Source organism: Salvia miltiorrhiza, chromosome 3, assembly GCF_028751815.1.
Source record: "Salvia miltiorrhiza cultivar Shanhuang (shh) chromosome 3, IMPLAD_Smil_shh, whole genome shotgun sequence".
In the NCBI taxonomy this organism is placed as follows: domain Eukaryota; kingdom Viridiplantae; phylum Streptophyta; class Magnoliopsida; order Lamiales; family Lamiaceae; genus Salvia; species Salvia miltiorrhiza.
Window position 1 is genome coordinate 49,554,469 of NC_080389.1, and position 24,554 is coordinate 49,579,022.

General features: G+C 34.5%; 2 protein-coding genes across 8 annotated transcripts; one reads left to right on the top strand and one right to left on the bottom strand.

Moving 5' to 3' along the window:
- Nucleotides 1-11,020: 11,020 nt before the first annotated feature.
- LOC131016346 (peptidyl-prolyl cis-trans isomerase CYP63-like) lies at nucleotides 11,021-17,498 on the top strand. 4 transcript variants are annotated; one of them, XM_057945040.1, is made up of 14 exons: nucleotides 11,021-11,219; nucleotides 12,296-12,401; nucleotides 12,505-12,559; nucleotides 12,962-13,050; nucleotides 13,756-13,780; nucleotides 13,888-13,926; nucleotides 14,003-14,120; nucleotides 14,242-14,402; nucleotides 14,488-14,848; nucleotides 15,161-15,303; nucleotides 15,460-15,664; nucleotides 15,840-16,196; nucleotides 16,602-16,685; nucleotides 16,933-17,498. In XM_057945040.1, exons 2-14 carry the CDS (start codon nucleotides 12,324-12,326, stop codon nucleotides 17,300-17,302), a joined length of 2,085 nt encoding a protein of 694 aa, XP_057801023.1. In that variant the 5' UTR covers nucleotides 11,021-11,219; nucleotides 12,296-12,323; the 3' UTR covers nucleotides 17,303-17,498. The 4 variants fall into 4 exon arrangements, with proteins under 4 accessions (XP_057801023.1, XP_057801020.1, XP_057801022.1 ...); XM_057945037.1 differs by having other exon boundaries at nucleotides 11,064-11,219; nucleotides 12,269-12,401; XM_057945039.1 differs by having other exon boundaries at nucleotides 11,082-11,215.
- A 1,422-nt stretch (nucleotides 17,499-18,920) lies between these two features.
- Nucleotides 18,921-20,843, bottom strand: LOC131016347 (salt tolerance receptor-like cytoplasmic kinase 1). Of its 4 annotated transcripts, none has more exons than XM_057945044.1 (3): nucleotides 20,060-20,843; nucleotides 19,853-19,917; nucleotides 18,921-19,545 (listed from the first exon to the last, which is right to left on the bottom strand). In XM_057945044.1, the coding sequence occupies exons 1-2, from the start codon at nucleotides 20,466-20,468 to the stop codon at nucleotides 19,859-19,861; spliced, it is 468 nt and encodes a 155-aa protein (XP_057801027.1). In that variant the 5' UTR covers nucleotides 20,469-20,843; the 3' UTR covers nucleotides 18,921-19,545; nucleotides 19,853-19,858. The 4 variants fall into 4 exon arrangements, with proteins under 4 accessions (XP_057801027.1, XP_057801026.1, XP_057801025.1 ...); XM_057945043.1 differs by having other exon boundaries at nucleotides 18,921-19,551; XM_057945042.1 differs by lacking the exon at nucleotides 19,853-19,917 and having other exon boundaries at nucleotides 18,921-19,551.
- Nucleotides 20,844-24,554: the final 3,711 nt, after the last annotated feature.

Genomic DNA, 24,554 nt, shown 5'->3' on the forward strand with positions numbered 1-24,554 from the left:
TATTCTATCTTTTAATATTGTGATATTATTTATTAAATTTTGGGTTGGATTTAAATTGTAGTTTGAGTAGTTGAAGATTATATTTCGAAAGGAATGCTTGTATCTTTCGTGAGTTTTGAAATAAATTGTTTAGATATATTTTTTTCGTGGCGAAATTGTTTAGATAATTGAAGCATGTTAAATTGTTTAAATTGTATCTTTCGTGACTTTTGAAGCATTTATATTTGTTAATTTTGTGTCGTAGATTTGTGGTGTTTTTGTGTTAAGGATTTCTTTTGGTGAGAAAACAAATTTAAAATGGAATAATTGTGTTTGGTTAATATAAATAAGTAAAAAAATAAATGGTACAAAATTCGAGTTTGTTTAAATGATTTTATGAAAGCATAATTTATTCGAGAAAGGGAATAAATTAGTTCTCGAATAAATTAGTTGGGATTTCATGTAGGATTATTGTATTACGCATAAAACAATAACGTTTTTTTAGATTTTTCATAATGATAAAATTAAATAAATATATTACTTAATTAAAATTAAACAAGCGAATTTAACCAACTAGCCGCCGAAATTTATGTTTTTAGAGCACGAGCCGCGGACCGTGGAAAACCGGTAGCTAGTGCTCTAAAAAAAATTCGGCGGCTAGTTGTTTATTTATGATTTTTTTAATTAAAGGAATAAATTCAATTATGTTTATTTATAATTTTTTTAATAAAACGAAAAAATCATATAAATAAAACAGATAAATAAAACGACTGATTCTAGGGACATAAATTCATTAATCAAATTCACATAATCAACCTATTAATCCTAACTACCAGTTTAATCTAGTTATGATGAGAGATCGCTTAATTAATCAATTACTCTCGCTAGAGCAGCAACGATCGTAGATTAGTAAATTCTCTATCTCCGCTAAGTCTCAAGAAAATCTACTAACTCCCAATAACTCCTAAGAATAGCTCCCTATGATCCACCTATCTCCGCTAGGTCTCAAGGTTAAAATCATATCATACATTCCTGAATCCGCTAAGCAGTTATCTCCGTTAGGTCTCAAACCAAATAGCTACACATGCAAATTATTGGCCAGATAATCCACAAGAAATCAAGCACCAGGAATTATGAATCATAAACTGGAAGGCAAAAAGGTATTAACAAATTAATCACATGAATTCAATTAACTATTTACAAACTCTAGAATCAGATTAAAAACTAGCTAGACATCATAAAATAAAATAAAAGCATAAATAAAAGAAAGCAATTGAAATAAATAAAACAGATAAAATATATCCGGAAGAATGTTGAATGACAACTTGAATCTTGTAGAAAAATAAAGCTAATCTATGAAAACAATAAAATTGTAAGTCTAAAACCGAAAAGATGGAGAAAAGAGGTAAAGAGATGTGTCTAATAGGTCAGGGAAAGGACCTATATATAAGCACATGAGATAAATACAGTGTAGAACTCGAAAATACTGATAAAATCCGAAAATCCCGAAAATTCCCGAAAATTCGGAAATTCCCGTCGGACACTATTCACTTGTTTCGGCCATATCTTTCTTGTCCGAACTCGGATTTGCGAACCGTTTGCGCCTACGAACTCGTATCGAGACGAACTACAACTTTAATTAAGACCAACAGTCCAAATTCAGACTCCATTTTTCTGTAAAATTCATCAAAGTTGAAGTAAGTATCATATTTCTCAAGATAAAGCAATTTAAGCACAAAACAATCATCAAACACTCAATTTTCTATAAAATTAACATCATAAGAACATTAAAAACCATGGAAACATGAGTGTTATCAGCCTTCCACGTCATCGTCGGTGGTCAAGCTACATTTCGTCTCCCTGCCAAATTGATTGGTCGCCAAATAATACAATTGGTAGTTCGGGCTCAACGAATATGTCCTCATAATGTTGTTGATGTTGTACATCAGGCTTGCAACAGTTTCGTTGACGAGGGGAAGGACCTCTGTAGCCCCGCCAACATAGTATATACCATCGACGGCTTCGTTGTATCTCACATATATGTATCTCACGAATTTCATCTATAAAACCACATAAAATATAGTATTAAAATATGCTTAACCGCGTAAAAACATCACAATAAGCACGAAAAATGAACTAGCCGCCCAAACATCACTATCCGACGACAGTAGCCATTGACCTTGTGGTCGGCGGCTATGTCACCAGCTAATGAGTTTTGGGCGGCTAGTTTCGTTTTCATGTTAAATACGTTCTATTCAACTATAAACAAGTTTAATATCTCAATAAAATGCTTGTATTGGTAAAATAATAACTTATTTCATAAATATAATGTAAAACATGTTCTCTTCATTAAAAACAACATACAATCAAACATGCAAACTATAATTTATACGAAGAATATGAGAGAATCACCTTTTGAGGCAGAAATTCAACACAAATTGCACCACCTCTCGCACAAAATCACTTCTCAAATATTTAGGGTTTCTATTCTTCAATTTCTTTTCTAAACTCACGAATCTATGATGAGTATTTGAATTTGTGTTTTCTCATTCATAAATACAACCTTATAAGAAGGACTAATATTAGATTCTTTAGTACAAATTCACGTGAAATATATTGTTCATTTAGTACAATTCAATCTATTATTTCATGTGCAATGACATGCATGCATAAAGTGAACATTAAAGTGAAACAATAAAATATTTCCTACCTAACACACCAACTAACCGCCCAAAAACCGTTTGCCGGAAGCACTAGCCGCCGGTGAATTTACACGCGGCTAGTGATGCCGGCTAATAGTTTTTGAGCGGCTTGTTTGGTTGTTAGCTAGATAATATTATATTGTTTCAGAATGTATGAGGTTTGATATTTTTAATCAATAATTTCCTATTATTTTATGTGCAACTCTATAATTTTATGTGTAAGTCTATTATTTTATGTACAATCAAATCATACATAAATTGAGTATTATTATCCCCACTATAATACAAATTTTAGCAGATTCACTATCTGTCATGTTTCACATCTATGTGTATTTTTTGTACTATAAAAAAAATAAGACTTAAAATTAAAACTAAATTATAAAAATAACGATACATATGTTGTAAAACATTAATACGAAGGCAAAAAAATTCATATTTATGTATATTGTGAAACAAAAAAAATTCCGAGGCCAACGGATAAACAAGCCGCCGAGAAACCCTAACCTCCTGCACAAGCCGCGAGGTATTTTCAAAAAAAATTCAAACTGCCCTCAGTTTTATAACACAAAAACTGCCCTCGTTTTTTCAAAATTTTCAAACCTACAATATATATTAACGGAGGAAAGTGACGCAAATTAGCATTTATTGCCTCTTTCTCAAATTTTTGTACCATTTTCAACTACATATCTTACACTTTCTTACACAATTGTACTTGTGTAAGAACTTTTACAAAAATTCAAGCAAGCCCATCAACATCACTTTTGCTTTTGGGTAGTTTTAATAGACATGTTATATAGTGGTGCCGCCGGTTCCGGGCCCGAACCGGCGGTTCAGGGTTCGGAATCCGGCGAACCTGAACCGGCCCGGATGAAATTAAAAGGGCCGGTTTTCTGACCCTGAACCGACGGTTCCGGTCCGGGCCGAGAACCGGCGGTTCAAGGGCCAAAAACCGGCGGTTCCGGGCTTTTTTGTTTTGTTTTTTTTTTTATTATTATTTTTATTCTTTTTTATGAAATTAAATGATTTGTGATGAAATTTCAAAATTCTAATTCAACTTAAATCTTAAAATATATAATATAAATGACTTGTGTAGAAAATTTAATGATTGTGATGAAATTAAATGATTTATGTCATATTTTTTTTCCTTTTATGCAATTAAATGATTTATGTTATATTTTAAAATTAAATGACTTGTGTTGAAAATTTATATTTTATGAAATTAAATGATTGTGAATTTGTGATGAAATTTCTAAATTTTAATTCAACTTTAAATAAAAATTATAAACATGTGTTGAAATCGAAAATATAAACATGTAATAGTTTTTATGTCATTTTAAATTAAATGACTTGTGTTGAAAATGTATATTTTATGAAATTAAATGATTTGTGATGAAATTTCCAAATTTTAATTCAACTTACAATATAAAATATAAACATGTGTTGAAATCGAAAATATAAACATGTAATATCTTTTATGTCATATTTTTAAATTAAATGACTTGTTGAAAATTTACATAATATATTTTTTACATAATATTTTGTTATGTCATCTTAATTCTTTAGTAATGTCATCTTAATTCTTTAGTAATGCTTGTGCTTTTTTTATTATTATTATTAAATGACTTGTGTTGAAAATTGAAATACAATAAAAGTACAATAATTCTAACACATTGAGTCATTGACAATCAAAATAATGCATAAAACTTGAATTTATTCTATGTAATTGAGTACTTAATAGTAGTATAGTATAGTATTTAGTACTTAATAGTAGTACTAGTAGTAATATAATGTAAAGCAAGAACAATAAAGTAAAGCAATTGAATAAGCAAGAGAATAGCTAAAGAATTATAGAGCAAGAGCAATAGCACATAAAGAATGGAGGAGAATTAGAAGTAGAAGAGAGGAGAGTGTAGAATTGTTAATACAATGGAGTGATTTTGAAGGTGGAAGAAGGGGGTATTTATAGATAAAATTGGGTGGGGGAAAATGTGAATTAGATAAAATTGTGTGGGGAAAAGTATAATTATAATGTTGAAAATTTGAAAAAATAAAAAAAAAATAAAACAAAACATTTGAATTTGAAATTGAGAGAGAGAGATGGCAGGCCGGTCAAGACTCAAGGCCTAGCCTAGGCGCCTAGCCCACCACTCACGCTGCCCCCCCAGCTGCTGCCTGCAGGCGCCAGCCTGCTGCCCCCCATGCGCCCCTGCTTTCCTCGGCCCCCGCGCCGGAACCGGCGGTTCCGGGCCGAACCGGCGGGCCAGACCGGCGGTTCAGGGTTGGGGGAAATGTGAACCTTAACCGGCCCGGATAACTGGCGGTTCGGCCCTGAACCGGCCCGTCGGTCAACGGTTCGGGCCGGAACCGTTGACCGGCGGGCCGGTTCAGGGTCGAACCGCCGGTTCCGGGCGGCCCTTGGCAGCACTAATGTTATATGGATGGATATTTTCCATAGACATGTTATGAAAGTGAGTACTTTCGCCCTTTAACACTAAAAATATTTATTTTTTATTTTTGGATACTACTTCGCCATAAATCTCTTATTTTTTTACCTTATTTTCATAACACAATATTCACCTAACATTTCTTAGAACATATATTAGAGAATATAATGAATAATTTAAGGGATGAATATCATTGAGGTGGTCTTAAGTACAACCGGGTGTACCGTACAACCGGGTTGATCTGCATCCAGACCCTGACCCGCATCCTGACTGAAATCGTGTAAATGACACTATTCGATTATACAAATGACACTATAACATTGTGAATGACACTATGTATAATTGACATTATTCATAAATATAAATGACACTTCATGTAATTAACACTATAAGATTGTAAATAACATTTATACTATTTTAAATGATACTATCAGATTGAAAATGATCTTATAACATTTTAAAATGTTACAGTGTCATTTATATTATCAAATAGTTTCAATTATAGGCAGTGTCATTTGTATAAACGAATAGTATCATTTATACGATTTGAGTTAGGATGTGGGTTCGAATCAAGATGCAGGTTAGCATCTGGGTGCAGGTCAACTAAGTTATACGGTACACCCAATTGTACTCAAGTTTTTGTAAATATTATTTGTTTAGTTGACATGGAGCTATACCATTAAAATAAAATTAATGAATATTTTTAAGGGACAAAGTAAATATTATTTTATTAAGTTGTCATGGAGCCATGTCTTTAAAAAAAACTGAACATGCAACACTCTTCTCCCTTCTATCGTCGCCTTCCTCCGTTGGACTTGGAAATCAAGTCTAGGAGAGGTTGATAGATATTGATGACCACAAATTTAAGACCAGGCAAATTTGCCTTGAAATTTAGGGAAGTGGGGTTCAATTTATGGTTGAAGAAAACATCATCAATTTTTAGCCTCCGCGCACTCATTGCTCCCCTCACCGAATAAGATTATTATCATCGTAACTCTGATTTTTCATGCTCTAAATTTGTATATATTCTATATGAAGGAAGACTAGAATCACAACAGAATGTGGGAAAATTGGTTAGGAGAGTTGACTCTGTTGAGGAAATAATGAATATGTATAATTAATTCTGAATGAAATTATAGTTCCTTGCAATGGAGAGATTGATTCTGCCCGAAAATATAGCATCGACTTTGCTCCGTACCTCCATGTTCACCATGCTTAGAAAGGAGAGAGAGTCGTTGATGACAGAGGAAGGTAAAGTTGGAAGGAAGAGAATTGATGCATTGTTCTATTTTTAAATTTTTTTAATGACATGGCATCTATGACAATTTAAAAAAGAACATCTGAATACACTGTGGCAAATTCGGCGAGCTACGTCAATTTTATAAAATCGAAAAATAGATGTTAGATAAAATTTATACAAATCGATAATTCAAGGTCAAAAAAACATTTTTTTGGTTATTTAGGATATACTCCATTCATCCTGGAAAAATAGAGAGTGACACGAGTTTTAATAAAAGTAATTGAGTATAGTGGTGGATCCAACAATTCTCATTAGAGAGCCAAACTTGAACGATGGTTCGGGAGTGGTAACAATAAGCATGTTTTTTTTTGGGGGGGGGGGGTCAGTTCACATAGTTTTCAGTTTTATTTTATTTTTAAAGCAAGCACACAACAACAACAACAACAACAACAACAATAATAATAAAATAATATTTTCATGCACATTAAATAGATATCCACACTAAAAATAATTTAAGAATAGATATTTGGCTAGCAAATTGTTTATGTTTGAGAATACAATGATAACTGATTTCGATGTGTACTCATCAATTAAAAACATTGCAAGATCTTCTCGTTATCAATTATCGAGAAAATATTTTTCTCAATGTACACGACTATAAATTGTCATTCATTTAATTGTTCATAAAATATACTTAACATATTATGTTATGTTCTCCTTTCTCTCTCTCTTAATTCAATTACATGTTAAACAATTTTTTTTAAAATGGGGTTCGACCTACCCTAACCTGATTGTTGAGTCTGCCACTAGTTGAGTATATTGTGAGTGGACAAATAGTTTCACTATTCTTAATAATGATAATTAATTGTATCGTTAGTGGAGAAATGAATCCACAATGTGGTAGAATTAAGTAAATAAGTTGAAATATTGTGGGGTAATATCCATAAATTGAATATGACTACTTTTTGTGGACGTTCCAAAAAAGAAAATTATGATTATTTTTTTAGGATGAAAAGAATAATTAATAGTACAAAAATAATTTGAACATTATTTACCCAATAAATAATTTCACAGAAACACAAGTTTTTACCGTTAAATTTAATTTTTAAAAAAGACATCAGGTTATGAAATGAACACATGTTAAAAAGAATTTTTGGAGCACATTTTTTAGTCAATACATGAAACTGTCAATTCTTATATGACAAAAATAAAAAGTATCCACTAAGATTAAAAAAAAAAATGCTCAATCTGTCAACAAAATGAGTACCCATGTTTTATTTTTTGTCCGTCCACCAAATGAATATTCATTTCCTTTTTTTGGTAAGTGTACTCCACACAACTCACTCACAATAAAAAGTGGGCCCCTTATTTCACTTACACACTTAATCAATTTCTTAAAACTCGTGCCACCCCAAATGAGTACTAATTTCGTGGACAAATAATCAATTTTTGTATAAGAAGACAAATTTACCCTTCATCCATACCATTAATCTTTTTATTTTTAAACGTGAATTTTTGTGACAATAGTGAAACTTTTCTCCAACTATGGATTCTTCTTCTTTTAACCGTGAACTTTTTTGCTTACCTCTTCGTGATGGCAGCGTCTAGGAGAGGCGGCGTTGGTTACGATAGTCAGCAACGACGAACTATTATACTAGTCAAGGCTCCTACAACGTCAATTAAGAGAAGTGTGGACATCGTCGATGAGAGGTTACAACGAAGAAAAATACTTACTATGTAAATTTCTTGTTTTTTTTTAATTGTTAATGATTTTGAATTCACAACTAGCTCAATGAATTCACGACTAGATTGGTAAATTCATTTTTTTTTTAATTTTGACATTTTTTAAATCTACTCCACATTATTTATTATTATTATTATTATTATTATTATTATTATTATTATTATTATTATTATTATTATTATTATCTATTATATAATAGGATTAAGCCTTAACCTATGTGGCATATCTAAAATCTCACAATTTCAAAATTTACCATATATAATCTTCATAATTTATTAATTAATTAATTATTACATTCTATATAAAGATTCATTAATCATAATAAATATAATTAATAATATATATATATATATATAATATTAACATTACATATAATCTAAATTAATAAATTTTATTATTTATTTTTTCTAGATAAAAATTAGATTTACATGTCTGATAAGAAAAAAATTATAATCTATATACAATAAATTATTTTAATTGAATGTTAGTGATTAGATGTATATTTGTTATTAATTTTATATTTCTCAATAGCGTACATATTATATGTATATGTTGCAATATATTATATTGTATATATATATATATATAATATTTATATTCTTAATTTTCAATAAAATTAATTTTGAATTAAGTTTGAATTGAGACATGCACATATATGTAAATTATAAACGGGTCCGGTCATTGATTTACATGTTTGCATAATAACTTAATAAGGCACAAATTCTATAAACTGATTACTGTAAAACAAAATCTTATTATATGTCTATCAAAATAATTAAAATTTTATTTTTATTTTTTATAAAATAAATCCATACATTTTATTTATATAGGGAAGAAAAATATATTTTTCATTTCTGCAAACTTTATTTGCTTCTGTTCGTCCATTACTACAACAACAACAACAACAACAACAACAATAATAATAATAATAATAATAATAATAATAATAATATCTATTCTATAATACGATTAGGCCTTAGCCTACGTGGCAGGCCTCAAATTCTTTCTTTTCAATCTCAATCTGCAACGTGGCATTTGAGAATCCAATTTATATATTCCCATTCTCACTTTTAAAACAAAAGTCAGGCCTCCCTCTTCCTCACGCCTCCATTTTCCTCACCCCATCGCCGCCGTCTCCCCCTTCATTGTCTCTCTCTTCTCTCAATCATTTTCTCTCTCTAAAGTCGATTGCACACTCAAATTGAGCCCTAATTCCCCCCTTAAACTGCCTGCCTCTCTCCCCCTCTAAATTCAGGCGTCGCCGCCGTCCTAAGGGCGACGTTGCTCCGCCTCATCTCTGACTCCCTCTTCCATTCCTTAATTAGTTCGATTCTGATTCCACTTCTTAAACCCATGAGAATTCTCCATTCGAAGCAATTAATACAAGAGCCCTAAGATTTCTTTTTTCTATAACCCATTGCCGTTCCTTCTTCTAAACTCCGGCAAAATAGTCGCCGCTGAGCTTGCGGTTCGTCCGCTGCCGAGTCACCGCTGAGTTGAGCTGCCAGAGCCAGAGCTAGCCAGAGCAAAGCTTCCAGAGCAGAGCTGCCAGAGCAGAGATGCCAGAGCTAAGCCATTAAAGTCAGAGCCAGAGCCAAGTCGCCAGATCCAGAGTCAGAGCTAAGTCGTTAGAGTCAGAGCCAGAGCCAAATCGCCAAATCCAAAGTCAAAGCTAAGCTATTGGAGCCAGAGCGCGGAGCCACACGTCTGAGACAATTCGCCAGAAGGTGGAGCTATTTAGCAGAGCGGAGCCAAAGAGTAAAAGTCTGCCCCAAGGAAGGAAATTCAGAGCTACTAGACAGAGCGGGATGATGAGGACAGAATCCAGCTCTGTAATTAGGGGACAACGACCTGACAAGTTATAATCTAATAGTAGCCTTAATTAGTTTAATGGCGAGCATGCGGAATAGATGACCAAACGAATTTACTACTTTACCCCGACTGTAATGCCTATAAATACCTACGATGATAAAATAAAGCACACGCTCTCTCTTTTACTGCTTTAAGATCTCTTCTCTTTCCTTTCTCTCTAGAGTTTGAACTAATAAAATTACATATATAAATAAAATATCTAAATTGTTAGAGTTATGTTTGTTAGATAGTTGACAATTGGAGTCATGGTTGAATATAATTTCATATTTGATAATGCTCTCTCAAACTCTAGATGAGATGATGCTCAAAACTCCGGACGAGATGATGCTCTTTCAAGTTTTAGACGAGATGATTCTCTTTCAAGTTTCAGACAAGATAATGCTCAGAAGTTAGAGATGATCTGTCAAGTTTGCGACGAGATGATGCCCACAACTTGGTTGGTCTTAAAACTCCAAATGATACGATGTTCGATAAATCAATTATGGTCTTTTAAATATCAGGCGAGATTATTTTCATAATTAGTTATGCTTTTAGAAGTTCGGAATTATATGATACTCACAATTCAATTATGATTTTTCAAACTCCATATAAAATTATGGTCAAAAGGCAAAATAAAAAAAATTGAACAAAATTAATAAATCTTGTAACAACAAATGCAACAAATCAATCCGCCATCATACCTATGTCAAATTTATATGTATTTCTACTCTTTTTTTTTCTTATGCGTTAACTTTTTATAAAATTTCATATGAAAACTAATGGGTAATTTTATGATCTCAACAAAATTAATAATTTAATTGCTAAAAATTGTTGAGATTAATATAATTTAAAATGTATTACTAATTTAATTTAATTTAATTAATTATATAAATAATTTACATAAAAAATTATTTTATATAATTATCATAAGAATAACATAAAATATATAAATTACAAAAAATATGTACCCGTCGAATTTCGACGGGTAATACACTAGTTATTATTATTATGAGATGAGATATACGGTTAATTTCACTTTCACATAGTAAATCATAAAATCAGTAAACAAGTTACGGAACCAGCAATTTATACCCGTGTTTTTACCCTTTTAACCACGAATCAGATATGCATAAAAATCAAAGCACAAGATTCCTGAAGTAGCAAAAGATTTTCTCCAAATTTTATTTCTGCTGCTGTTGCGAGGGCCGTCGGCTCTAATTTTCGCAGTACTCGTGTCTCTTGGCTTGCTCAGAAAGTAGGTATGAACCAAATTTTGGCTGTCTTCATTACTAGGGTTTAGGGTTTTATGCTTCCAACGAGTTCTAACTGTGTACAATGTCTGTGACACAGCAGGTTTCACTTTTTCCATATTCTTCTTTTGTTTTCTTACATTCTCAGAGTTTGATTTGGTGTTCGTTTCTGCTCATTGATTCCATTTGGTGTTCACAGTCAATTGGATTTTCTCTCTGTCTCTCCCTCTGTCTATATGCCCCTGGTCACTAGAACTTTTTGTGATTTTTCTTTTTCGGACAATTAGTGTCTTGGGGAAACTGATGCGATGAAGAGAGATAAACGCCTTGGGTGTTCATGGACTTTTAAACTGAAGAGTAGTCCAAGTCTTAATGTACTTCTGGTTTTTAGTATTCACTGAAATCTTTCTGTTAGTGATGGATGAGTTTCCATATTATTTAGGGCATTTGAATTTAATTACATGCCTTTTGAGTTAGCTGGCTTTATCATTACTGTATTTTGTCACGGTCTGTGGGTGAATCGGTATGCTCATTATTTTCTCTTATAGACTTTTGCTTTTGATAAAAAACAATCTTGATAAATAAAACATTCATGTTTTGATAGTTCGTAACCTTTTGGGTTGTTTGCTTCAGTTTTTCATCTACTGATTCTTCTTTGTTGCTTGCATTATCTATCTTGAGCAACGGGCTTGAGCTTTTATAATTGCTTTGACCTGGGGACCTATGACATGTAAATAATCATGCTATGTACTAAAGCCTGCACATTTTAGAATTTATGCTCAAGGTGGATATATATGGAAGAATTTATTTTTTGAATCATATATGGTGGATATTATTGTTCTTCATGTTGGCAATTCTACAAGTATTATTCTTATTTTTCTATTTCTTCATTTTGAACGTTAGTTTGAATATTCTGAGGTTCTGTATTACCTGACCTACTCCTGATTATCACTTGTTTTAAGTAGCTCAACTTGCTGGCCATGATGTCTTCCTCTTTTTCTGGCTTGCAATTTCATTTGATTTTATAAAAAAGCTTAGAGCAAGGTATTTCTTTACAGGGATTAGAGCAAGGTATTTCTTTACAGGGACTGCTATTCTAAAATTGTAAGCATTATGAAGAAGACAAAAAACCCAATGGTTTTCTTGGATCTTTCCATGGATGGGGATGCTGCTGAAAGAATTATTATTGAGGTAATTATCCTATTGGAAATTGGTTTAAACTTTAAACATTGTATCTTGTGTTTATAATTTATGCCTTCCTTTGGCTTGCTCTTACACAATTATTGTATTGCAGTTGTTTGCTGATGTTGTCCCTAAAACTGCTGAAAATTTCCGGGCTCTCTGCACGGGTAAATTGAATTTGTTTTCCTCGTTTCCTTTTCATAATCTTAGAAAAGGAGTATTAAAATCTACTAAAGACTCCACATGAAGGAGGACACTTTTTTTGAGTTATCTTAGACCTGGTCCTAGGAGTGAAACATTCTGAGCTCTGGTTTCCTCTTAGTTTGTCATTGATGATAAAACTAAAGGTTGACCTGATTGCCATTATGGAGTTCGTTTTCGTATGCAAGGATTGCTTTTATCTGTATGCAATTGAAATATATGGAGGATGTTTGTAAAAATGTTTGTGTAGTTGTTTCAGGAGTATGTTGGAAGTATCTGTTGGTTGGACCCGACCATCATTTCAAGAGTTCATTTGTAATTTTCTTTTGGTTGGTAGTCTTATAAGCAAAATTCATTTCACTTTGTAGGTGAGAAAGGTGTTGGAGTCTCAACAGGGAAACCTCTGCACTACAAGGGTTCCACATTTCATCGCATAATCAAAGGGTTTATGGCACAAGTATGCTGTTCGATACTGTTTTGTTGTTTTTGTTAACTTTCATGTGATCTGTTATTCTTTACTTATGCCTTCTCATTAGTTCACTCCACTAGATGTCCGATAGTTTCCCACTTTTGAAGAGGATTAAATAAAACCTGTTGACATGCCCTATATCTTCCTGGGATTGGTTCACCATGATAGACCTAGAAAAGTTTGGTGGTATCTTGCATTGTAGTCTTTCTGGATATTTGATGCATCCCTTATCCAGTTTTTCAGTGGCTTTCATTTTTAACTTTGTCTTACCATTGCTGGAAGCTGCTCAGCTGCAAGCAGTGGTTGCTTGATTGTTGTTGTCCATGTTTGCTTGAACCTCAAAAGCAGTATGCAAAATAGATGGGACTCATGCTGTGTGTTTCTGGCATTTAATTGCTCTGTTTTCCAATGTAAATTTAATGAACATTATTTTTTTTGTAGATTCATCTGTAATTCTTCAACCCCTTGTGGGGGTTTTACATTTTTATTGATTGAATTATATTTAAATTGAAAACAATCAGGGTACATTGCTTGCCTCTGTTAGTCCTAGAAGTTATTTTTTCTTTTGCAAATAGTTTAACTTCAAATATGTAAACAGATCTGTTTTTTTTTTTTGCAAATAGTTTAACTTCAGATATGTATATAGAAGAGTATTCTGGAAACCCTAATCTTCATTTCTTTTTCCATCTGAAGGGCGGTGACTTTTCAAAAGGAAATGGTACGCTTTTCTTCTTCCGGATGTGGTGCTTTCAAATGATGCTGATACGCGATATAACTTGCATCTTCATGCTGACTCGTACATCACTACTTCTTGATGGTTTGCAGGAACTGGTGGAGAAAGCATTTATGGAGGAAAATTTGCTGGTAGGTTTTCCTGTCATTGGTCTCCTCCAATCCTTATTGTTAGTAGTTATTGCTTAAAAATGATCTTTCTTTACAGATGAAAACTTCAAGCTCGATCATACTGAGGCTGGTCTCCTCTCGATGGCTAATGGTGGCCCGAACACAAATGGATCTCAGTTTTTTATACTTTTCAAGCGACAGCCTCATCTTGATGGGTACTCCTTTCTATGTTTTATTAGATTACCTGCTCAATTTCATAAGATTTTAAAATTTACCTTGTGATTGGGTTATAATTATACACTGATTTTCTCCCTCAAATTTATTTTATGGTGACAGAAAACATGTTGTTTTTGGAAATGTTGTGAGTGGAATGGATGTTGTTAAGAAAATGGAACAGCTTGGAACAGCTGATGGGAGACCAGTTGGAATTGTTAAGATCGTAGATTGTGGTGAGATGTCTGATGCGAAGATGGAAAATTTAGTTGTAGCCGACAAAGGTATTGAGCTTATGCGGTTGAAAATATTGTTTTTTGCATTTATGTCTAATTGAATTTTAATATTATTTTTTGTGATGTGATTCAGTTAAGAAGAAAAAATCAGCAAAAGAAGTTGCAATTAATGACGGTTCTGACAGCCATGCCAAACGAAAGCAGAAAGCATCTACGAAGGATAAAAGGAGAAAGAGGAGCTACTCCTCATCTGGTTCTGATAGCTCTGGCGCTGATTCTGATTCATATTCATCCGAGTCTGATTCATATTCGGACTCCGAGTCAGATGCTTCTTCAGAATCTGATTCTTCAACTTCATCTAGTGATGGACGGCGTAGGAAGAAGAGGAAATTGACAAAGAAGGGAAAACGTAAACATGGGAAAAAAGGGAAGGCTGGAGAAAGGAAGAAGAGAAGAGCTCATAGCAATAGAAGATCAAAGAGAAATTCTAAAAGGTTTGTCTTTTTGTATTATGATTACATGACTTTTTAGTAGATGCCGCTCGAATATCTGTTTCCTTTATCATAATTATCAAGCAAGTTTTTGCTTGTCTCTATGTGCAAATTTCTATGGAATATATATTGATGTTTTTTGCTTATGTACTTTATGTTAGGGGAAAAGAAGAGTCATCTTACCTTTGCACAAATTTCAGAAACAAATGAATGTTATCACTTCTCTAATAATTTTTTATTGTCTTGTAGTGCTGCAACTTGTCTTCCAATATATTTTTTTGGAACGTAAGTAATATTGTGGAATTTGATGTTTAGGTACTCGGGAATCTCTAGTGATACAGAGAGTAGTGGAAGCAGTTCTGCTACCAGCAGTTCTGATGAGGAAAGTGCACGTAGGGGTAAATCACGGAAAAGCAACAGGAAAAGTGAACAAGAGAAGAAGCCAGTCCGCAGTCATGGTATTGTTTAGTTCTTAGATACTCTGCATTTGAATAAGCATTGTCAGTTTGTTTTTCCTTTTGCATGATTTGGATAATGATCAGGTACTGTTATCTTAACTTTGAATTTAGCCCAGTATCTGATATGTGTATTTGATGTGACTGGCCAATGTGAAGGGAATGAGAAAAAGCCACCAAATCCTAGCCTAGTATCTGGAGAGGAGCGAAAAGGTGATGATAGGAAACACACTGGGGGCGACTCCTCTCACGAAGAGGGTGAACTTCCTCAAAAGAATGGCACCCGTATGAATAATGGCCAAGGGCATATCAAGAACAATGAAACTTCTACCAGAGGACGACGAGCTGATTCAAGCAGATCCAGGTTTTTAGAAGGGTTTTCTTTATGTTATTTACCTGCCTTTAACTCGCACCATCTGTACTCCTTGTGTTTTACCCTTGAGATCAATTTGGTTTAGTTGATAATCTGCTTTCTCCAATTAGTGTAAGGTTAGTAGGTAACTTTGTTTGCTTATTATGTTACTTCTTTTGACTAGCAGGAGTCGATCTCCAACTTCTGGTGGGAGGCCCAGCCCTCACAGCAGTCCAATTGAAAGTCCCAGACTTGAAGAGAACAGTAATATTCCTAAAGCTATTGCTAGTCAAAATGAGAAAAATCATTCTCAGATTCCAGTCAGGAGTCCTGCTGGCAAAGGTACTCAGCCTTCTGCTTCTACTCATGGTCGGGATTTGTCACGAAGCCGCTCTCCAGGTGGAACTCCGAAGCGTGTTAGAAAAGGCCGGGGTTTTACTGAGAGATATGCATTTGTTAGAAAATATCGTACACCTTCTCCAGGACGCTCACCTGATAGATCTTATCATTACAGTGGAAGAAATGTTCAAAGGAATCATGACAGGTAAATTCCAATGGTTTGAAAAGTATGCATGGTTATTTTGTTTTCTTTTTATGAATTCTTATGACATGTGCCCCTTCCTATATGGTAAGCTCTTAGTTGGCATCTGCATATAATCAATAGTTGTTATAAGATCTAGATAATGCATATATTCATATAAGTTTTATAGCAGGAAAACAATGTTTTCTTGTTTTTACTTCTACGAAAAGCATTGTTGCAGGAATTTGGACATCATGTGATGTCATAACGTCCAATATTTTGTTGAATGTGTTGACATATGATTTTATGACTAGGTGTATGCTAATATCTCATTTTCCTCCACAAGCAGTTTTATCATTCTTGTGACAAGTGTCCGAAATCAGCCCGAGTGTGTTGTGACTGGGTTGTTTGTTGCAATCTCTGTTTCAGGCATCCAAGCTATAGAGGCAGATATGAACGCTCACCCCAAAGACGTCACCGTAGTCCACCTAGAAGAGGAAGAAGCCCGCCAAGGTTTATATCCCTCGTCTCTTTTTACTTAATCTCCTGCTCATTTGTGCACTTTAATGCCGGCACTGCATGTCAAATTTTATTTGTAAATTATGCTCTGTGAGACTGGTACAATACTGTTAGTGTTAGATACACAAATATAGGCTGTTTGCACACAGCATGCCACAATCTCTATGGATCTTTCTCATTTCAATTTACAGAACCCGCCACTGTTCAAATATTTTGTCTTATAGTTGGTTATTGAAATTAGATATGAACGCAAGAGGAGTCGAAGCAGGTCTCCTTCTCGAAGCCCTGGAGCCTACCGGGGTCGTGGGAGGCGCTATAGCAGAAGTCCCGTGCGCAGTCCTAGCCCTTCAGATAGGCGCCCCGTTATAAGTGACAGACTGAAATCTCGTCTCGGGCCTAAGAAGAGTGACGATTCCCCTCGAGGAAGGTCAATATCACGCTCCAGGAGCCGCAGCCCACGTAGATCAAGATCACCTGATGGTGGCTCGAGAAAGCATCCGCGCAAAGTTTCGTCAGCTTCGCCTCGAAGCTCTCCGTCGAGCCCTTCTGGTGGTGGGCAACGTGGCCTAGTATCATACGAAGATGTGAGTCCTGATAATGGGGTGAGTTAGTTATGGAACATGAAATCTCTGTTGTAATATCACTCAGTTATTTTGTCCTGAAACTATGCCTTCCTATTTTTTTGACTGAGTTGAGAATTAGACTGATTTGGAGAGGAATTATGTTTATTGGATCATACTTCCGTTTCCGATTCCTTTCATTATTCGTCATTCGTGTCCCATTAAGCATTTGGGATATTCTATCTCACTTTCTGGTGTTGCATTTGTGTTCTACAACTTAATTTATTTAGTTATTTTTCTTCAATTTCAATTGTCATTGCTTAAATTTAATTTTTTTCATGAGTCGATAATTTAATTAGAGTTATAATTAATTCGTGTCTCAAGAATCTTGATGCATATTCTTTTTCGGGCCGTTCCATGAATTTTGATGCATTTCTAAATATAATAACAATTAACTAAAAAATAAGGATTTTTAATTATATTTAATTATTATTTTTCTACTTTATTAGGGAGTACAATATTTAAATAGTATTTAAAATTTTAGTAATAAATGTTGACTGTATAATTTACTTATTATTTTGTCGTGAATATTATTCCCTCCATTTATGACGAGTGTGATATTTTTATCATTTTCATGGTCCATAATAAGTATTTTCATTTTAAGATGCACACTTATATTTTTACCTTATTAATTTGGATTACATTTATCTTGGAGGAAGGGAATAATGATGGACGAAGAGAGTGTTAAAATATATTATTTATCTATTTATTTTTAAATTTTTTTATGAAGTCAACCTATTTTCACGATATCATAATATCGTTCTTTCAGAGTAAAATTTGTAATTTTTGGATTTAATTTAAGAGTGGATTTTTAAAATGGCCACTTTCATATTGTAAAGATAAAAAATGTCCACTAAAATAAAAAACTTAAAAAATGTCCACTGTTACCAAAATACCCTTCACATTAAAAATTAAAAAAATGTCCACTTTACATCACCCCTTTAAAAAATCCCGCAATTCACAACCAGTGTGAATTCACAACCAAAATTTTTTGGTTGTGAATTCACACTGGTTGTGAATTGAGAATTCACAACCAGTCGAATTCACAACCAGAATTTTTTGTTTGTGAATTCACAACTAGGCGAATTCACAGCCAAAATTTAATTCACAACCAGTCGAATTCACAACCAAAATTTAATTCACAACTAGAATTTTTTGGTTGTGAATTCACAACAAATGAATTCACAACCAAAATTTAATTCACAACCAGATTTATGTTGGTTGTGAATTCAATTCACAACCAAATTTAATTCACAACTAGAATTTATTTTGGTTGTGAATTCAAATAGTTGTGAATTTGAGTTTTTAAAGTTTGGATTCACAACTAAAACTAGAATTTATTTTGGTTGTGAATTCATAGATCTCGTTGTGAATTCAAGAATATTAAATTGTGAATTCATCGAGTTGGTTGTGAATTCAATAATATTAAGTTGTGAATTCATAGATCTGAGCGTGAATTCAAGAATATTATGTTGTGAATTCAAGAACAATAAGTTATGAATTCATCGAACTGATTGTGAATTCATAGATCTAATTGTGAATTTATAACATTAAGTTGTGAATTCATAAATATAGCTGTGAATTCAAGAAACGGCATTAAAAACATTAAAAAAAAAAAACTGAAACCATACACAATTTGCAAAAGAGACTCAACATATACATATACACATGTCGGGAAGTAGAGGTTGGTGGGGCACTGCAGTTCAAAAGAGACTCAATCTCAAGCAATGATGAAAAATTGATACACTAGTGATTGCAAAAGAGTCATACGTTTAATTAGCAGAGCAAGCTTCTATTGATTGGAAAGCTGCATCTTCATGAACTGCACATCCATCTCCAAATCAAACCTCTTCTTCTTCTGATTCTCCAACTCCATCCTCAGATTCACAATCTCCTGCATCAGCTGTTCCTCCCTCGTCGCCTCCACCACTTCCCCACCTCCAAGGAATGCAATAATCTGCCCCACCCTCTGTCTTTGATCATCCACACTATCCTTCAAAACCAGCATTCTCCGCAAGACTGCCGTTGCACCACCGCCGCCGCCGCCACCTCATCCGCCTCCTGCATCATCATAGCTCTCATCCTCCTCTTGAATTACAACTTGTTTGGCAGCCGCATCATCAGCTGGGAAAACAGGTTCCAAGCCTTCCTCGTTAAAATTCCACCCACTAATCCTCTTGTGCTTCCAGAGTTGGCCAAAGGCAGAGTTAGCCTCATCATCGTCCTCATCTTCACTGCTTCTGCTAATGGATCGGTGAAAGAGTAACACACAAGCTTTTCTTCTTTTTCAAAGTAAAAATAAAAATTGAATGCAAGCAACTATGACTTGGGAGAGGAGAATAAATCATCAAGACAATGCTAACTCTCAACTCTTAAGTCACAAGCCAAATCAATTTTGGATCTTCCATGTTTCTAGTATCAGAAAAGTAAGCTCCTAGCCACTCAACAAGCCACAAATTTGTTTATGTAATGATGTTCCTCCTCTTTCACTATAAACTCGAACCGAACCCAAGTTCCATCTAAGAGTATCACAGTTATTACCTTTCCCTACGGGAACCTATTCCAGATGCTCATAAAATCAGAATTCAGAGCCCAAACTGAACAAACTGAAAGACAAGAAACAACAGCAAAACATAATCAATCAGAATTCAGAGCCCATGTGACAACAAGCCATTTTTCAACACAATCCAAGAAATTTGCAGTTTCTAACACATCTAATCCAAAACAAAAGAGGTGAAATTTTCTTACCATGAAGCAGCCAAAACAAGTTTCCATTAGGCATGAATTCATGAACCAACAATTTCTCATCCCTAGCGAAATAGTAAGCCTTCAATCCGATCAAATTAGGGTGGCGTAGGCGGCCCAACACCTCCATTTGCTGCTCAAACTCCTTCTTCCCGTTCACATTCAAATCATGTGGCCCCACCCACAAGCAATCCGCCTCTCCCCCAAATTCACCATCTCCAGCCCCCGCCACCGTTACCTCATCCGCGCCGTCCGTCGCTACCGCCGCCTCGTCCTCTCCGAGCACCACCTCCCCCTCGTCCCGCCACTCCTCAACCTCACGTCTTCTCCGCCGCTTCAAACCCTCGCAATCACCGTCTCCGACGCCGCCGCCCCTCTCTCCCACGGCGTCGACGTCTGAATTGTCTTTCATGCTCAACCTCTGAATTGTGCAATTCCCCCCATTCGAATTTGATTTCAGAGAGAGAAAGGCTTCGCCAGCAATTCCTCACCTCTGAATTGTGCCACCGCCGTGCCTCCACTTCAAGCTCAACCCTAGATCTGCGTAGAAGATGACCGGAAAATTGAAAATCGGCAACAAGGACGCCGAATCGCTGGCGGCGAAGGGGGAAAACCCCGCGGAACTCGAAGCACCACCGCACTCATCCTCCTCTGCTTCGAAGGAATTGGTGGCGGACGGAGGCTAAAGTCGCGGCGGGGGGTGAAGCAGGAGATGGCGGAGGCGACGAGGCCGGGGCAGCGGCGCTTCGCCGGCGATCTGAGCTCGAAGAAAGAGAGAGAGAGAGAGAGAGAGGAGGGTGAGTGAAACCGTGAAAGAGGGAGATGAGATGAAATGGCCTATTTTAGGCTGAGGGGCATTTTCGTCATTTCAACCATAAAGTGGGCAAAATTTATTATTTTTATCTTAGTGGACATTTTTTATCTTTACAATATGAAAGTGGATAGTTTTATATATTTACTCTTAATTTAACTTGTCAATTTATATGATTGAAAGTATAGGGTAATTTTACATTGAGAATTTATGAGGCCAATTGAAGGAGTTGATTTGAAAATGAACGGTGAAATAAAAGTAATCTCAATATTTTTTTCTTTAAAGATAGCAACTGCATTTTCTAGAAAAACTAGTACGCCCGCTCGTACGATGCACGACTAATATTAAAAGTGAGTGATATTTTAAATAAATAAATATACATATTAAATGTAAGTAAATATAATTGATATTGTGTATAAATATAAAAATCATCAAATATCAAAAGCAAGTAAATGATAATGAGTATCATTATGTATCATATAATATTCTAAGATTTACTCCTATAAATTTATACAAATCTAAATATCACCTTTAAAAATTTACTTTTAAGCTAAAGAGTTCTAAAATGAACAAATTATAAGTTTAATCTTTTTAGTCGCATAAATATTAAAAATGATGTCTAATAAAAATACTATAAAAATAAAATTAAATTAATAAAGAAAAGGGAATGAAATAGGGAAAAGATATAACCGTGAAATTCAAAAGAATGGATTTAGGAGAGAGAAGATGATAGATGAGAGAGGAGAGAGAAAAAGAAATAAATTTATGACTTTAAATGATAATAACTTATTTATTTTAAATTTATTTTTTGTAATTTTTACATCAAATTAAAGATCTTTTCATTATCTTTAGTTTAACATCTATATTGAATATATTTTTATGAATTAAAATTGATGATTTTTAAAAAAGAAGCAAAATTGAAAAAGAAAGATGAAGAAAGAGAAAATTTGGTGGGAAAAAGTTTACGTTAAACTGGTGTTTTATAAATTATATAGATAATAGCTCATTCGTACTAATTCAACAAATTTCTTATTTCAACGTGTCACTTTCTAAAATGAAAAATTAATATTCTCTCGGTCTCAATATTATTAGCTCGTATTCCTTTTCGGGTTGTCCTATGTAACATGGCTCATTTTCTTTTTGGCTATAATTAGAAGTAGATTAATTAATAGTATAAAAGTCATGGTGGCGCGGCGAAAGCAAAGGCACAACGGTGCGGCGGAACGAAGGCGAAACCCTCTCTCTCTACTTTGCCCTCCTCCGCCTCCCATCCCTCCACCGCTTTTACCCTCATCCCTCTACCGCCTCCATCACTTCCCCCCAGATAGATTTTTTATTTTTGCAGTTTTGATTTTGAAATTTTGATTTTTGATTTTTGAGATCTTACTGAGCATTAACGAGCCATAAAACGCCATTTTTTTGCGCCTCTTTAAATCTCCATTGAGCATCAACGAAACAGAGCAAACGAAACAAATCTTATTGAGCATCCACGAAATAGATCAATGGCTTAAAGTTTGAGATCTCACTGAGCATCAACGTAACATATCTCCATTGTTTCCCCATCATTTTTCACCTCTTTAAATCTTAAATTCAAAAGGTTTAGAGTTTGGAAAAGTGGTGATAGATCTAAGTTTTTTTGGAGGGAAGGTGAAACTCGCTCAAGGACCTCATTCTCTGGCGATGGCACGACGGGGGAGGCGAAGGTTTTCCATAGCGTATCTCTTGATCAACAATGAGTTAATATCAATTAAAAATCACACTAAACATGCGGGTCACACATTTTTTCCCTAATTTGATCTTCTAAATATTCGTGCTCAAAAGAAACGAATCATGAATATTGTAACAGATGGAGTATATAACAAACATTTCTCACAAAATTCATTATTTACACTAAATGCATTGTGACTCACACATACTTATCTCTCATTTCATTTAAAAAATTAATATCTCATTTTTTTTCTCTCTTACTTTTTAAACAAATATATCTTCAAAAACGTTATTTTTTCTCTCTTATTTTATTATAAATTATTTATTTATTAACATCCGTGTCCAAGTCCTATGACCTATTGAACTGACATGGAGGGAGTGCAAATTCATGAGATTCTTTAGCCTGGCAAACCACAACCAATCGTTTTATAAGTCCACATTTTGTGGATACGGACCCTTTTAAGGAGTTTACTTATACATGATTGATAAAATATATGATTAAGTAATTTTATCCTTATTAGTATAATTTTTCTAATCTCATTCTTTCAATGAGATAGGAATCAAGCCAAACTAGCTTGATATAAATAATCAAGGGTCATGAGATTCTCAAAATTTCAATCTATCAAAACAAACAAGAGATTAACTTCACTATTGATGAAACAAGCATCAACACCTTTAATTAAAAACGATAAATAACGCTAAGATTTTTACATGGTTGGATCGTAATGATCTATGTCCCCGGAAACTCGCCGGAGAAATTTTCACTATTGTAGAGAGATTACACTTTACAAGTTTTCTGCTAATGAAGAGAGAATGACTGAATCGAGAGTCCCCTAGGTAGGGATGACAATTTACCCACAGGTAATGGATATCAGCGAAAATCCGACCCTAATAGATGCGGGTTTGAGGGGCATTTGATATTCACGGATAGTTTCATGGTTACAATTCACTATCCATTTAGTTCGTGGGTATGAGTTTGGATACTTACTATTCATACCCGCGAAACCCGTTTACCCGTGAAAATACCCGTAAAACACCCACAAAAATACCTTTCAAATAGAAGTTTTTGGATGGACTTCTCTTGAAGACGAAAAAGAAGAGTTCAATGAAAGGGCTCTATTTCAACTACTAAGGACCAATATAACTTTGTTGGATTTTAAATTTTAGTTGATAAATTTGGATTTTTAAACTGTCATTTGTGGATTTGAATATGGATGAAAGATGTGGATTTGAACTATGTGATTTGTGGTGATTTTTTTATATGAAATTTGTTATAAATTTATATTTAAATTCTGTTTCGCGGGTATCTGATGGATAGCGGGTGGCGGGTGGCTGGTATCCGACGAGTAGCAGGTTGACGGATACCCGACGTGTTACGGGTATCCGCGGGTGGCGGGTTTAGGTAGCATATGATATCCAAGGATAGTTTCGTGGTTAAAATCCACTATCCATTTAGTTCGCGGGTATGTGTAAGGATAGTCATTATCCGTGCCCGTCGTGCCCGATTGCCATCCCTACCCCTAGGTTTACAAGTGAAAGTCCTATTTATAGTTTACAAAGAAACCTTAGCTTTAAAAGCCTATTTATTAAGGCAATCGGGCCCAAGCCTCATTATAATAATCCTAGTTTCGGAACTAAACTGGCATATGTAGGCAACGTTGAGCTGTCAGGATTGAATCGTCAGCGGTTGATATTAGTAGAGTTGACCAGTCAATGCTGACTTTGGTAGAACTAACTAGTTAACGGTGACCTTGGCAGAGCTGATCAATCAAGGCTGACCTTGGAAGAGTTGACCCCGTCCAAGGTGACACTCCACTAGGCTATTGTCAGGGATGACCTCAGCAAGGCTGCCATCAAGGCTGGCGCATAATATTGTCCTCATCAACTATTTTTATCCATCAGGACTAATCTTTTAAAGTAAACGCCACTTGGTGACTTAAATCGCTCAGTGATTTAAGCCGCTGCAAATCGTATTTTAAA

What these genes read in the sequence shown, in the direction of transcription:
- LOC131016346 (XM_057945040.1), top strand. Translation starts at nt 12,324, where the DNA reads ATGAAGAAGACAAAAAACCCAATGGTTTTCTTGGATCTTTCCATGGAT. An exon ending in CTGAAAGAATTATTATTGAG is followed by an intron (nt 12,402 to 12,504) that starts GTAATTATCCTA and finishes ATTGTATTGCAG; the next exon opens with TTGTTTGCTGATGTTGTCCC. An exon ending in TTATGGAGGAAAATTTGCTG is followed by an intron (nt 13,927 to 14,002) that starts GTAGGTTTTCCT and finishes CTTTCTTTACAG; the next exon opens with ATGAAAACTTCAAGCTCGAT.
- LOC131016347 (XM_057945041.1), bottom strand. Translation starts at nt 20,468, where the DNA reads ATGAAAGACAATTCAGACGTCGACGCCGTGGGAGAGAGGGGCGGCGGC. An exon ending in CTTGTTTTGGCTGCTTCATG is followed by an intron (nt 19,555 to 20,059) that starts GTAAGAAAATTT and finishes CCGATCCATTAG; the next exon opens with CAGAAGCAGTGAAGATGAGG.